The 16,065-nt window shown below is 44.9% G+C and overlaps 1 protein-coding gene across 2 annotated transcripts in view; it reads right to left on the reverse strand.

Annotated features, from left to right (window-relative positions):
• Nucleotides 1-10,827, reverse strand: part of PLD5 (phospholipase D family member 5) — a 210,660-nt gene extending 199,833 nt beyond the window's left edge. Inside the window, exon 1 of one of the 2 annotated variants that reach the window (XM_060259184.1) lies at nt 10,599-10,827. In XM_060259184.1, the coding sequence (XP_060115167.1) occupies nt 10,599-10,787 (189 nt within the window). In that variant the 5' untranslated portion in view covers nt 10,788-10,827. The remainder of the gene's footprint in view (nt 1-10,598) is intronic. The other variant, XM_060259208.1, reaches the window with a different exon arrangement.
• Nucleotides 10,828-16,065: the final 5,238 nt, after the last annotated feature.

The raw sequence follows: 16,065 nt of genomic DNA on the forward strand, positions 1-16,065 counted from the left end.
GTTAGAACTTAGCTTACCTTCCATTGCAAATAGCATGGGGGAGTGTCTAGAGATAACCTGGGCCTGACTATTCTGGTTCCTTTCATTTTGGACCCTGGAACTCCTGTGATCTTCCTGAAACTGGTGGCCAATTTTGAGATTCCTAGTTTTATTTTCTGATTAAGTATGCCAGTCACAAATGAACAGATAGACATGTGGATTCCTTTATTATTATAGATGGATAGTCACAGCCAGCCAAGTGATTTGTTTTGTTATAATATTTTGTTTGGATCAGGATCATATGGAATCTTGTCCAGGGGCCTATGGTGGTTCTCTATAGCCCTGGGGGTCAGGAACCTTTCCATGGCTCTTTTGACCTTTGAGGGGAGACTCAGGGACCAGGCCTGGCAGCAACCACCCAACTTTTGCTACCACCCAACTTGCATCAGTCACCCAGGTTTGCCTGCTTGCTGCGATTCAACTAGAAAAAGAAAACAAAATGCCACAATGCCTCAAAAAAGTCAAATAAATCATACAAGCAATAAAGGAATTATGCAAAACAATACGGTTTGTGTTATTTATAAAGATAGATCATTTCAAGTTCAGCTACTAAATACATAGCAAATACAAGGGTTAACAAATGCATATATCAAATCAGCAAACAGACAGCAGGGCTTTTTTGAGCAGGAACACACAGGCATGCAGTTCTGGCTGGCTTGGTGCCAGAGGGTGTGGCCTAATATGCAAATGAGTTTCTGCTGTGTGAAACAATGGTGATGTCAGGGGGGGTGGCCTAATATGCAAATGATTCCTGCTGGGCTTTTCCTACAAAAAAAAACCTATGACAGGCAATAATGCAAAAAGTCTTCCATACAAAGTCCACTTTGATCAGAGATCCCATTTAGCAGAATCAACAAGGAATAATCATTTCCTTAAGTAGTAAAGTTCTTAGCCAGTGATCTCAGTTGAACAATTTCTGGCTTCAGTAGCAGCAATGTGCAAGCTGGCACTGAAAACCTCATTTCACAAAAGCTTTCTCAGAGCTGGAACCATTTTCTGGTACAAATTAACACATCTCAGTCAAATCCAGGTCTCAGATTCAGCAGGAGCTCACAGGAGCACACCTCCTGAACCTTTATGAGGGTTCCTCCTCTTCTTCCCCACCTACCTTGTCCATTGAATAGTAGGTACAACTGCATAACAATGCCTGGATTAGGAGAACTGGCAGCCAGCCAGCCACCAGGGGCTTTGCCATGCCCCCAGCAGCCCTCAATAACCCCTGGAGAAGCCCACACCACCCTTTCTCCACTTCTTATGTGATTTTGGGCAGTAGGTGGCTTGCTGGCTTTTTGACTGGGGGAGTGGCTCAGGAGAGTGTGGCCTGCTTGGGCTGGCTAGATCTCTAGCCATCCCAAGCAGACCTCACTCGCCCAGGCCTCTTCTTTGTTGCATTGGGTTGCTTTTGGCTGGGGAGGTGGCATATGCTAATGAGTTATGCTAATGAGCTCAACCACCTATTTTTCTACAAAATGACCCCTGGTCAAATCAATCAGAAAAATACTTTAAAAACACAGTGTGCTCAAAATTCCTTATCCTTACAAATGTATGAAACTCATTTGTAAGCATAAGAGTTTTATACATTTGTACCAGAAACACTTAATTTGTACCAGAAAGCTTTATACGTTTTTCTCTCATGTATTCAACATATCTTTGTTTCTCTATAATCTTCACATAATTTCCCATAATTTATCCACCAACAACTTTTTTGCATTTTTGCATCTTCCTATTTTAGTAATTGTCCAGCCATGAAAATCAGACTTCATATTAATGCTCTATTTCTTCTTCACGAATCCTGAATTGGGGGGGGGGGGGCCTTTTAAGAACATAAGAGAAGCCATGTTAGATCAGGCCAATGGCCCATCCAGTCCAACATTCTGTGTCACACAGCGGCCAAATATATATAATATATATATATATATATATATATATATATATATATATATATATATATATATATATATATATATATATATATATATATATATATATATATATACACACACACACACACACACACACACACACTGTGGCTAATAGCCACTGATGGACCTCTGCTCCATATTTTTATCCACCACCAGCCAACTGACTTGCCAGGGAAACCAAGGGGTATACTGGGAGAGGCATTCCCAAATATACATGGGTCCCAAATCATTAAGAGACTTAAAGGTGGAGGGACAGTGGCTCAGTGGTAGAGCATCTGCTTGGTAAGCAGAAGGTCCCAGGTTCAATCCCCGGCATCTCCAACTAAAAATGGTCCAGGCAAATAGGTATGAAAAAACCTCAGCTTGAGACCCTGGAGAGCCGCTGCCAGTCTGAGTAGACAATACTGACTTTGCTAGACCAAGGGTCTGATTTAGTATAAGGCAGCTTCATATGTTCATATGTTCAAAGGTAATCACCAAAACTTTGCACCTGATCTAGTGCTCAACTGGTAATAGGGTTGCCAAGTCCAATTCAAGAAATATCTGGGGACTTTGGGGGTGGAGCCAGGAGACTTTGGGGGTGGAGCCAGGAGACATTAGGGGTGGAGCCAAGATCAAGGCTGTGACAAGCATCATTGAACTCCAAAGGGCGTTCTGGCCATCACATTTAAAGGGACAGCACCTTTTCAATGCCTTCCTTCCATAGGAAATAATAGATAGGGGCATCTTCTTTGGGGGCTCATAGAATTGGACCCCCTGGTCCAATCTTTTTGAAACTTGGGGGGTACTTTGGGGAGAGGCACTAGATGCTATACTGAAAATTTGGTGCCTCTACCTCAAAAAACAGCCCCCCCAGAGCCCCAGATACCCCCAAGTCAATTCCCCATTATTTTCTATGGGAATAAATCTCCCTATGGAATAGCAGAGTTCCCAGCAGACATTTCCCTCCCCTCCCCCCGCTTTCTGATGACCCTGAAGTGCGGGGAGGGCCTCCAAACCGGGGGATCCCCTGCCCCCACCTGGGGATTGGCAACCCTATGGGGGAGACAGGCAGAAAGAAAGCAGCTTTAACTTTAAATGCATTCTCCGAGCCTCTGGAGACAAATGCCTTCTCCAAGCTGGCTGATGGGGCGGGGAGCTTTGAGAGCCACACGCTATGTGCGAAAGAGCCACGCGTGGCCACAATTTGGCCAGCCCTGGGCCAAAGCCTTAACTCAGGCGGGGGGGGCAGGCAGGGGAGCGGCTCGGCTCCAGCTGGCCTGCCCGGTCTCGGGGAGTTTCCCAGGCTCTCCAGGGAGGGCCCAGAGGTGAAGGGGTTCACCAGGAGGCGGCCGCGCGGGAGAGGAAGGGCTCACCTGGGCCAAAGGGATCACCTGGCGGAGAAGGAGGCGCGCGGCGCCAGGGAAAGTTTGCTCCAAGTTGGATGCCCCTTCGGGCCGGAACCTGCGCCCCGCCGTCTGCCTGCTCGGGCAGCCCCCGTTGGTAAGTGGTGCTCAGGGGCAGGAGGCGCATGTTTTGCCCCCCTGACTCCCGGGGAGACCTCCTCCGCTTGCCCTTCCTGGGTCGGGGCTGGGTGGGGAGGGTCTGCCCCCTTGAAGGGTCTGATGCTGGCTTCCCTCCCCGGCCCAGCCCTGCACTTCCGGAGGGCCCACGATCCTGCCCCCCAAACCACGCACCGCAGCGGGGGCGGCGGCGGCTGTGCTGCTAGAGGCAGCTGACCACGCGGTCGGTGTAAAGGACGGGCTTGAGGGTGCGCGAGCGCTACGGGCGCAACGGGCGGGGCGTGGAGACCTTCTGCTACGGCTGGCCGCAGTGCTCGTGCACCCTCAAGCCCGTCCTTTACACCGACCGCGTGGTCAGCCGCCTCCAGCAGCACAGCCGCTGACGAGGAGCACATGGAGCGCGAGCGCAGGCGGCCCCCTCAACCCCCGCCGGTGATGCTGTTCACCCCCAGCATCCTCCTCGGCAGCCGCCGACGCCGCCAGCAGCAGCACCAGGAGGACGCCGCTTCTCCCCCCCCGCTTCCGTTTTTTGGGGGAGCGGGGGAAGAGGCTCGAAAACCTGGGGTCCCCCGCTAGAGCGGGAGGGTTGGGACCCCTAACTGGTAACCACTGCAGTTCATACAGCACAGGTTGAATTTGTGCCGATCACAGGATTCCTGTGAGAACCCACCTTGCTGTATTCTGGACCAGTTGAAGCTTTGGAGTCATTTTCAAGGGTAGGCCCATGTACAGCAAGTTACAGTAGTCCAGTCTGGAGGTGACCATTGCATGGACTACTGTGGAAAGGTCAGGACTGGACAGGTAGGGGGCCAATTGCCTGACTTGGTGTAGCTGGGAAAACGCCAGCCTGGCAACATTTGTGATCTGGGCCTCCATTGATAAGAACTCAGGAGGCATCCAGAATCACACCCAAGCTCTTGACAGTTGGTGCCAGTGTTAAAGGCATGCTATCAAGAGCCAGAAGTTGGCACCCCAACACTGAATCCTCTTTGCCTAGCCACAGACCCTCCACCTTAACTGGATTAACTCTCAGCTGTTTCTGTTTCAGCCATCCCACCATGGCCTTCAATACCTCAGCCATAACATTTGGGGTGGTATCTGGCCAACCCATCAACAGATATAGGTGGGTGTCATCAGCATACTAACTGGCACTCTAGCCTGAAACTCCGCATCAGTTGGGCAAGGGGAAACATATAGATGTTAAACAGCATCAGGGAGAAGATTGCTCCCTGAGGAACCCCACACACCAGGAGATGTATGTGAGATACCTTAATTATCCAAATGATGTGTGGATAACTTAAATATATAAAGTAAAGCTGACTCTCAATGCAAATAACCCCTGAGGGAAGATCTCATTTCCCCTTCTCTAGGACAGGTTATTTCTGCATGGTCAAGGCTGTTTTTTTCACTCACAGAGCACCTTACCTTAGAACCTACACACACTAGTTAGAAATGATGGGTCCTTAACAAGATGCCTATTTCTCACACTAAAATACGTTTTCTTTGCTTAAACCACTTCCCAAACACTAAGGGCGTTTTCGCACTGACCTTCTAGTGGCGCGACCACCCTCTTCACACTGGAGGATCTGCCCGGATTTCGCACGAGAAGCGCCGGCGCACCCAAAAGAGCCGGCGACTTCCGTCGCGAAACCCGCTCAAACGTTTTCCTGCTTCTTGGCGGTTTCCGTTTGAGCGGGTTTCGCGACGGAAGTCGCCGGCTCTTTTGGGTGCGCCGGCGCGTCTTGTGCGAAATCCGGGCAGATCCTCCGGTGTGAAGAGGGTGGTCGCGCCACTAGAAGGTCAGTGCGAAAACGCCCAAGGTAAAAAGCCAAATAAAATCCAGGATAAGATGACACTCCATCCCAAAGCCATAAAATCCCTATCCAAAGGGGGGGGAGTGTCTTTACTCTTCTTAAACTGTTCTTACCCCTCTCTTCTTAAACTCTTCTTACCCCTCCCAGCCAGAGGAGTTCCAAGGGCTCCAACTGGCTAACAATCACTTGGATTTGCAAGAGGCCTACATCACAGTGATTGGTTCAGAGCCCTTGAGGAGAGGCAAGACTTCTTAGGATGATTGCCACATACAGTTCCTATTTAGAACTTGCTTGATTTACAAATCTAAAGAGCACAGGGAGATGCAAAATGGAACCCCTGTAGAGCATCCAATATGGCACACTCCTCCCAGATCTCAGAGAGAGATCCTGCAAACCCAAGGTGCTTCAGCCAACTTAAAACAGTCTCTGCCTACTCCTATGCTGCTCCTTCTCATACACAGAGGAACTTCTTCCGGAGGAGCTTCTTTCAAGCCCTGATGGGTGCTTGAACAAAGCCATATCCTAACAATTAATGTCCACTGAGGAAATTTCTATAATAATTAAGAAACATTGCCATTCCATTTGGCTGTGCCTTCCCCAGGCTGGTCACTTTGGGCCAGCCCATAGGATAAACTGACCCATAGTAACCAGAATCCAAACTCATGACATATATTCAAAAAGACATAATCACCAAAGTACTAGTTTACATTAATTCACTACCCATTATCACAACACTTTCATTACAATTATAGTAACATTGCAGGGGGTTTACCCTTGCCCAATTGAATGTCCTTCCATCTGCTGTTGTTGAAGGGAGATTTGCTTGAATTCCATATGAGAAATGTCTCTGCCCATGCCTCTCAGATACGGTAGAAACAATTGAGCATGTTTTATTGTACTGTTTTATTCTACCAGAATATCCAAAACATTTATATTTCTCCAATTTTATCCAATTTCCCAGGTAGAACCAATCAATCTTATATTTCTCCTCTCCTTGGAGATTGTTGTAATGAAATAATGCTTTAAAAGGTTTTATGCTCAGGCAATGTCTAATTAGACAGAAACATACAACTCAGTCTTAATATTTTAACCCAGTATTGTATTTTTTATGTTTAGTATATCTAGTGTATTTACTATTTGGAACCAATACAAATGCTAAGAACTGTGGAATCCATATGGACCAAAAGCCTCATGCAATAGGTTGGGGGGTGGAAGATGAAGCAGGTGAATTTGCCCCTTTCTTCATGAAGCCAGCAGAAGTGAACCTGTGCTCATGAAACCAAGGAATAGCATCCAAGACCAAATGGTTGCTTTCTGGCATGCTTTCTAGCCTGTTGGAGGAGGGGGACTCTTTGACCCCCCAAAAAAGTTCCTATCCAAGATGAAAGATTCAAGCTTCTTTGTAGGCATTTATTTTAGAGGCCTACACTCTTACCATCAAACCAAATACAGTCCATATAATGTTTGATGATCCACCAGGCCTCAATATAGTCCTTGACCAATTCCCCACTATGCTTGTTCTGGCATTGGAGCTCTTCCCCCCCCCCCCCCGATGCTTCCATCCAATTTCGCATTAGCAGCCCCGGATTTCCAAAGGTAGCAAGCATAGCTTGATAAGTACTTCTATTGAATATATATTGATCCCACAATTCAATAAGCATATTGCAAGCTATATACTAAAACCTGTCAGGTCAATAAATCATCCTAATTATCTAAAAATAGCTTACTCTGACCATGATTTGCAGAGGGTTTTCTTTTTTTCATCTGAAGTAGAGAGATGTACCTGTCATCCAGAAATCCTTCACTGAAGGTTATATAGGTACATAAATGTGAGTGTCTCTGTGTTGCAAGGGCCATAATGATCTCCCCAGATCAATGGAAGGGCCCAACCTTTGTCTGTATGGAACCAGAATGCTAGTACAGAAGGACTACAAATGTACGTTGCTGCAGATATATTTACATGTAATTCAAAGTCATAGTTTATTTACTTACATAAATTGTTATTCTTATAATATGAAGATTGCAAAATTGCTATTGTATCAGTTTTATTCCTGCTCTTGTATGCAAGAGTCAGCAGCTCCTTGAAATCCACCAGGTTCCATGTCTACTATTCATGGAGCAATGCATCATCAGTAGCTTCACCATAAACACAAGGACATTGTGTCCTATGCTATCACAACAGCCAGAATCTGCTCCAAGATTTCTGTCTTCCTCCAAACCCTATGGGGAGAGAAAAAGAAGAATGCCCCAAACCTTGCTCCAGGCACACCTAAAGTCCAGGATAATATTTATAAATAGATCTAACATGGTGGATAAACCTTAGGCATTGATTACCCATGCCTGAAATATCCCAGGGTATCTTACCACTCCCATCACTGCTGTGGGGAGGTCCCAATCAGTTGGTTGTCTCAAGTACAGCTTTCATGTATTAATGAGTGGATCAAGAGATGATGTAGCATACTTGGTTTTGATCTTCTTCCTCTGGTGTTTTTAGTCAACTACAATGCTGGGGGTGGGGGATTTACTTATATAATTTACCCTTACCCCCCAAGCCAGGCTGGCCATTCCAGGGTGGGACCATTAAAAAGGCTCATCGCTGTTCCTTTTGGGTATGACACCAAAATGTAGCTCAGTGCCAGCCTCAATGCAGTCACCATATACTACTACATATTACATAAACATCTGGAACATGCATAACACTGTATAAACACAAGAAATACAAGTTGTACATTGAGAAGCTGTACACACTGTATTTATCAACCTATTCCAATAAGATGTTTGATGTTACTGGTGATCTAAAGTTACAGTATTATGTTCTTAGCAGCATTGATTATTACGGTGTAATTAAAAGAATTAATACATCAATCTGAAACAGATCATTTGTAACAGTTTTTTAAAAATATCATTGCAATGTATATATTTTGCATCTCAGGCCAATCTTTCAACTGCAGTATGTAAGGTTAAACTATGATTGCAATCCTGTGTACAATTACTTCAGTGTAAACTTGCATGAATAATTCTGCCTGTTATTGGGCTGGAATCTTACTCCTTTAGACTCAGATGGAATTGTTCATTTAAAACTTTACTATACTATAACCAGTGTCACATCAAATCTATGGATGTTTACAAACATTAGACTATTTGAAGTTGCTCCCAAATAAGTGTACAAAGATTACAAGCTAACAGTGCAACCCTATGGGGACTTACTCCAGTCTAAGACAATTAATTTCAATGGATTTAGAGTGTAATAACTTTACAAAGGATTGCACCACAAATAAAGAAATCTTCTCTTAATTTTCTAGCATGTAATTTCTTGTCAAAGACCAAAGTTGTCTTCTATAGGCACCTACTTTTACATTTGGCCTTCAATATTATAAAAAAGTTTTACAAACAGTCTTACAGTATGCTCATAAATTTCTGTCCACTTTCAGAACCTTAGATACAGAACATTATAAATCCAAATAGATGAAAATGATAAAGCCATAAGGTAATAGGTTGTATAACAAATGTAATGTAATAAGCCAGTTTTGCTACTTCAGTTCTGAGATCTGTGTTGCTATTATTTAACTATGTATGAAATATAGGAAGGACATTGGATCTGCTGATCTGTCAACATATATAGGCTTTACACTAAAGCCAAATTTCAGAAAACTGATCCCTAAAACCAGTTTCCTTTATTTAAAAAAAGGCTACTATATTGAGAGCCCTTGCTGAAGTGAGATAGACATGTACAGGAAAAAAGCAACCCCAAATCAGTACTTCTAGAATATTGTAAGAGTTCCCCTTTCTAGAGTTGATCTTTATAACTTTATTTTTAAAACTTCAACCAAATCTTACAAATTCTTCACATATTTACACTGGTTCTTTTAACACCCACTTCAAAATAAAAAGTCTTTTATTGTATTGTAGCCAAGTAATAAAATACCTCTTTAGTATTTTTTCTGCTTAATCTTGCACTTATTTTAGATTACATCATTTGGCACTGTTTCAGTTCCTAGCAATGTGTCAATAAGCTCCATGCAATAAAGGAGTGTTTGCTTTCATACAGTGATTTCCTTCAAGAGGCCTATCTTTAAAGTAGTATATTTGGAGGGGAAGAGTATAAAAAGCACAATTTTATCTGTTGTTCCAAGTCAGTTTTGAATGGTATGTAGTTATACATTTTCTTAAATAAATTTGTTACATTACAAAACCCGCCAATACTTTTTTGTCTCTCAGTGTACATGAAGCAAAATTTCATACTAGGGCTAGAGAGAAAATGTGATTAAGGAATTCCTCTAATACTCTACTCAGAAAATTCCAGCCCAAGATATCATTGATCAAGTTCCTTAATGTTACAAATGACATAAGAAGAAACACATCCCATTGCTTTGAAATGCATGAACCAAAGGAATACTCCCAGGCACCTTTTTAAAAGCATTAAATATTCATTGCAGTCAGCCACATCTGCAGTTCTTCCCTGGTTCCCACACCACTTAGTTAAGTCATGTATTGCTGCTGCAGAAATTGATGTTGGGAAAAAAAATCTACTTCACACTACTTTAAAATCCCACACAGGAAACAAGAAGGGAAAAGCTTGTCAAAAATAATTTTTAAAAATGTTTGTACCTCCCCATTAGAAATATGGAATGAAACAACTGCAAACTTAAAGGCACTCCTATCTTCTTAGCCACTATACTATTCCAACATGCATTAGGAATTCTGCAAGATCATAAAACATAAACCAGCTAGCCATAAGGAATTTGTTCTTTTCAGGTACAGGCACTATTGAAAATGTGAAATTAGTATAAAACTGAACACACACAAATATGTAACAATGTGAAACAAAGCATGTCTAAATACAGAAGTATCAGATATGGAGGTTTAAATCATTTGGATTTCATGATAGCCTTCAGAAGCTAACTTTGCTCTGTGTCACAGATCAGTCTTCTGCATGTTTAACTGAAAGCAAGCCCCAATGAATTCAGTGGGACTTACTCCCCAGTCGGTGTGCATAGGACTGCAGTCTGTGGTGTCTTTTTCTTTACCCACCTGAAAGGAATACCACATGTTGTTGTTCCTCTCTAAGTTTGGAGATGGACACTTTAGGTGAGTCAGGCAGAGAGCCATTGGTATTCCATTGGGTTTGCACCACAAGGAGTCCAAATCCCTACGTAACCAAAAAACCTTGGAGTGGTCAAGAAGTTCGGGCTTCTCCCCAGCTCCCCATTTGTGCAACGGGTCTAATTCCTCACCTGCCCAGCAGGGCTGTCGTGAGACTGAGCCAACTGCTGGATGAGCTGATTGCGGGCAAGAGGATAGCAAGGGGGAAAGTGGCTTACATGCTCCAATTTGTCTTTCCGCCTCAGCCAGACGCCAGCACTGTAGTCCTGCTGCTTGACAGCGCTGTAGAAGTTGGAGCCCACTCGGGGCAGGCTGGGCGAGGGCTCCCGGGGTCGGCTCTTCAGCCTCATCTGCTCGAAGCCTTCATGGCGGGAAGAGGAGGCGAGCCAGTCGCTCCTCCCTTCCATCTTGACATGACAAGGCGAAGTCCAGGCAAAGCCGGCGGGAAGCCGAAAGAAAGGCGATCCCCTCAAGGAAGCCACAGAAGAAGAAGCCAAGAGGGCGAGGGCGAGGGGGGCGCCGAGCCCCAAGGAAGGGCGACCCCCGGGCTGGGGCCAGAAACAAAGGAAAGGGGAGCGGCGTCCGAAGCGAGGGCGGGGGAAAGGAGGCGCCCAAGCCCAAGAGCGGGCGGCGGGGCTCGCTTGTTGCCTGCTGCTGGGCAAAGCGGCTTCTTGCGGCACTGGCGGGGAGCGACTCGCGCGCGCAGAGCCAGAGGGAGGGGTGCACGCGGCGGCGGCGGCGGCGGCGGCTGGCAGGAAGGGGCGCGCGCCCTCCCCGGATTCCGCTCGCCTGCAGGTTGGCGCAGTGGCTGAGCTGCGTCCCTCGCATCCAGACCGGGCCTCTCCCTCCCTGCATCGGCCCCCGCCCCCGCCCCCGCTAAAGAGAAGTTCCGCCGCGTCCTTTCCTGCTCTTTGGAAGCTTCCCTCGGCTGCCAGAGAGTCGCTGCCTGCCCCAACTTAGGGCCTCTGCTCAGGCAGGCGAAGTGCGAGCGCGCAGGTAGTACAAAGGCTGAAGAAGCTGGTGCTGAAAGTCCCTCTCTCGCGTCCAGGTGGGCAGCCGTGTTGCTCTGAAGCAGTAGAACACATTTTAAGTCCAGGGGCACTTTTTAGAGTCCTACCAAACTCAACACTTGTCCTCTCGAGAGTCGCCTCGCCAGCATCTTGCTTGGCCCCAGAGGCTCCCCGCAATGCCGACGCTGGCGTTCTCCCGCGGCTCTCTGGCTCTGTCCGCTCCGCTGCCTTGGTTCGGAAAAGCAGCAGAGCGGCCTTGCTCGCTTATGAGCCAGGAGTGCCGTCAGGTGAGACAACTGATGCATGGGCAGGGGATGTGTGTGCGCTGTTGCTATCCAGGACAAAGCAATCAGGGCACGTCGCAGGGTGCTGCCTGGCTCTGTTTTATCTTCACAACATCCCCCTAAGTTAGGGGGCTAACGCCAAACCACCCAGGAGGCATCATAGCATGTGGTGATTTAAAACCTGCTCTCCCAGATCCATCCATCCCAAAACTTTGGGAAACAGTTTTGAAGTTTGAATCTGGAGGCAGGATCAGAGGTTTCAGCTGAAGCATTGCGCCAGTTTTGATGGAAATTCTGAAGAGTCTGCTGTTTTCCATTAGGATTTTTATATCTGTTGTTACATAAAATAAAGACACCATGGATTTCCAGTTCAAAGGAAAACCCCAGTCTCTCGTCCAAAGGAAACCCATCCTTTCAGCACTGCCCCAGGGCTTCTCTCAGCTGGGGAAAGGGAAGAGGTTTTCTCCAGACAATGCATTTCCAGAAAGAGAGGGCCTGTATAGCTCTGCTTGTGTTGCAGGTGTATTTCTCTCGGGGTTTGCTAGAGCATTTGTTGCAGCTCCTTGTATAATTTTACCTCCATCTGTCTGGTTTTCACACCCATCTGGGAATTCCCATCATTAACAACATGATGAATTTTTGTCACAACTCTCAGACAGCAGGATGGTTCTATCAGTCAACAGATGACTGACAGAAGCTGCCTGCCCTCTAGGACTACTAGAAGAGACTCTGGAAGTACAGGGGAGGGAGCACAGCCAGAATGTCAAACCTCCTAGGCAAGTGGTTCTTCCCATGAAGTGGCATGGGATGAAGCAGTCCTGTGATTACAAAGCTGCCTGAAGTAACAATGAAATGGCAGTTCAAGCATGGATTTAATATATGGCTGATTAATAATAATAATAACCGCAATCACACAATTTCTATACTTCATGTCAAACTCTGCATGCATCCAAGCCAACTTATATTCTTATACATCTTACCCATTGTGAATGGGTTAAAAAAATCAGTGACTATGTGCTGCAGTACTATTGCCTTTTTTTTTTTTTGCATTGGGCTCTTTATGCTTTTAAACATTATGTGACTGTCAGTAGTTCACCAAATAAAGCTTCTTTCTAGTGCTAAGCTGCTCTGATGTGGAAGGTTTCATGTGCTGAAGTTGCGGGCATACCATTATTAAAGGCACAGCAACCCTACCAGCAAAGTAGGGTGGCAATCCTAATGCCATGGGACCAGAGGGAATGCCTTAGAGACGCAGAAATTAAACTGACTTGGAATGACAGCAGGCTGGAAGGAGAGGAGTCGGAGGCAAAAATTGATAGTAGAATGGAAACTATGAAAACCTGCCACTATTTTAATTTCTTTCAAATGCCAGTTTCAGATGGTCTTTCAAATCCTCTCAACAGCTCCCCATTGTCACCCATTCTTCTCACATTGATCTCTTTCACAGCCCTGAGGCTTCCCCCCTGTTTCTCTTACCCTCTTTGACTTGGTTTACTCCATCAGCAGTGGTTTATATTCACTGAGTTTTCTTTGCTAATATGTGATAGAATTCTTCCTTTATGTCCCAAAATGATGAAACAAACATTTTGCAATGAATTTCTATCAATGGGATTTTCTGTAGTGCTGAAGACATCACAGTTAGGAGCATCCTCAATGTGGCTGAGCCTGACATAAATGCTGAGTAGTAGTTACAGTTCTCGAGAGGGAAAGCTGCATGGCATAGCCCAATCTTGTCAGATCTCAGAAGCTAAGCAGGGTCAGCACTTGAAAGGTTGACCGCTGTGGAAGATTCTGCAGAAAAAGGCAATAGCAAATTACCTCTGCTTCTCACTTGTCTTGAAAAGTCATTGCTGGGGTTGCCATAAATCAGCTGCAACTACGTGACAACACTACACACAAACAGAGAGAGAGTTGTAGTTCATGCTATGTAAAACCAGCAGGATGAATTCCAATTCCACTCCTTTTCTGAGCCCTAACCACCCATTCAAAAGCAAACCGCTTGTCTTTTCACCCCTTCATTATTGTAAATTGTTTATTTGTGGACCAGTAGACTGAAAACTGCAGATGTTTCTGGCAATGAAGTGTAATAGGCCAAGTAGAAGACTACAAAACAACATTTCAGAAATAAAGGCCACTGCGGAATAGTGGGGCTCTTTCCAAATTATTATGTCTAACTTTATGCCACACTGGATCATAGACGATTTAGTGGTCATTGCTATTCAGCGCATGTAATGGAGGATTCTGATCTGCTTGTAATCATTGGAGCAATTTTATTTTGTGATCTGGATACAGCATTGTAGTTTAGCTGTTCATTATTAGCAGACCACCTGAATGACTGCATTCATTGATATCTATGGGCACTGCTGAGAAAGGCATGACTGTCTCTGCAGGCTCAATCTGCTTAGGGCGTATTTCTTGAATGTAGCAGCTCCCACTCAACATGGCAAACAGCTTTGAAACCCAGTGAGGTTCAAAAGCTTTTAATAGCATGGCATGAAGTGGGAAAGAAGGTAAAATTCTAACAGGGTAGTACAGCTAAAGTGACTTCTGGATTTATGGCCTATAAATATGTTTGAAAATAAATGTTTTCAGGATTCAGATCCATAGTAATAGCTTTGAGCGAATAATGTCTGGATTGTATGGTTAGTGAAATTCCAAACTGGAAATAAAGTCTATACAATAAGACCAGCCAAAAGATTCATTTATATCAAGGGATTTTGCTTATCATATCAGCTGGTGATATACGGTATGATTGTTTACTACCCCAGACACTGAACTTGAGTTTTTTTCTATTTATGACTCATGGGGTTTCCCAACAGAGGAACATCAGTACTTAATCATCTCAAAACTCAGAAAATCTGTGTTATCATGGTTCCCTACATTTCCAAATATTCCTTTTACTTTACCATTTCATTCTTTCTGGCACAATGGAAAAATTATCATCTGAATTCACCATTTGACACAGCAGAGTTGGGCAAAGAAATTACAAACTGGTCTAAGAATCTAAGAAGATGACCTCCCAAGATCTTCTGACCATCCCCTGAGAGATGCCCGTCTTGCCTCTACCAGGGCCAGGACTTTCTCAGTCCTGGCCCTGACCTGGTGGAATCAGTTCCCTATGGAGATCCAGGCCCTACCTCGCTTGTTAGCCTATCGTAGGGCCTGTAAAATGGAGCTGTTCTGCCAGGCTTTCGGATGAGGTGGCGGGCATCTACATGTTAGATTGGCTCCCCCCCCATATATCATATATGCACGGCTGTCTTGTTATACTACCTGGATGGACCATCCTGCTGTACTATTAACTGGTTATTGGAACTGATTTTATTGTGTTTTTATTGTAATTTTATTGTGATTGTCCTGTTATTTATATTGATGTAATCTACTTTGATGTACTCCACTTTGAGCCCCCATGGGGGAATATAAATAAACTAATAATATTAATAATCAAGTCTACATATAATGAATAGGAGGCTGACCTGCCCCGAAAGGGGAAAACAGCCACTCATCTGAGCTTATGGGAGTGCTGTTCCAGCATCCAATCATCTTTGAGAAGGGGGATGAAATGCTAGAGGGAAGCACAGGAGCAGTTAGTTCAGGTCTGCCTCATGGAGAGTGCAGGGAGACAGCTAACAAAGATAATTTTTCCTCCCTCTCCCAAAATACTAGAACTCAAGGGCATCCAATTCAGCTGATGGGCAGTAGGTTCAGGATGGACAAAAGGAAATACTACTTTACAAAGAGTTATTAAAATGTGAAGTTTGCTGCCAGAGGATGATGGCCACAGGAATAAACAATTTAAAAAGGGGATTAAAGAGATTCATGGAAGATAAGTCTATCAATGGCTACTAGCCATGGTGGCTGAGGGGAACCTCCACATTCAAAGGCAATAAGCCTTTGAATCCCAGAACCAGAAGGCAACATTAGGGGAAGTTCTTGTGCTCTGTGCCTTGTTGTGAGCCATCCAGAGGAACTGATTGACCACTGTGTGAGACAGGATGCTGGACTAGACAGACCATTGGTCTGATTCAGTAGAGTTCTTCTTATGTTCTTATTAGAGCTGTGTTCTTCCTCAGGGAGAGCACAGTGATAGCTCAGGTCTGGCTCAAAAAAAGAGCATGCAAAATGAAGGGCAGCCCTGCCTGATAGTGGGGCAGAGTGGTTTAGCTGTGCTGTTGATCTGTTCTTTGAAAGAACCCTTTAAATAAATATGCTCTGTTGTTTATTTTAAAATTCTGCCTCAGTTTTTTCCATATATTTGCACACCACAAAACTCACCTCATGAGAAGGAACCTAAAGCCTATACACTTGCTGCCTTTAGAACTCCTAGTAACTGAGGCTGTAGTCACATGAGTTTGTTGTTCAGTCGCACAGTCGAGTCTGACTCTTTGCAA

The sequence above is a fragment of the Heteronotia binoei genome, chromosome 1 (assembly GCF_032191835.1).
Source record: "Heteronotia binoei isolate CCM8104 ecotype False Entrance Well chromosome 1, APGP_CSIRO_Hbin_v1, whole genome shotgun sequence".
NCBI classification, from domain to species: Eukaryota; Metazoa; Chordata; class Lepidosauria; order Squamata; family Gekkonidae; genus Heteronotia; species Heteronotia binoei.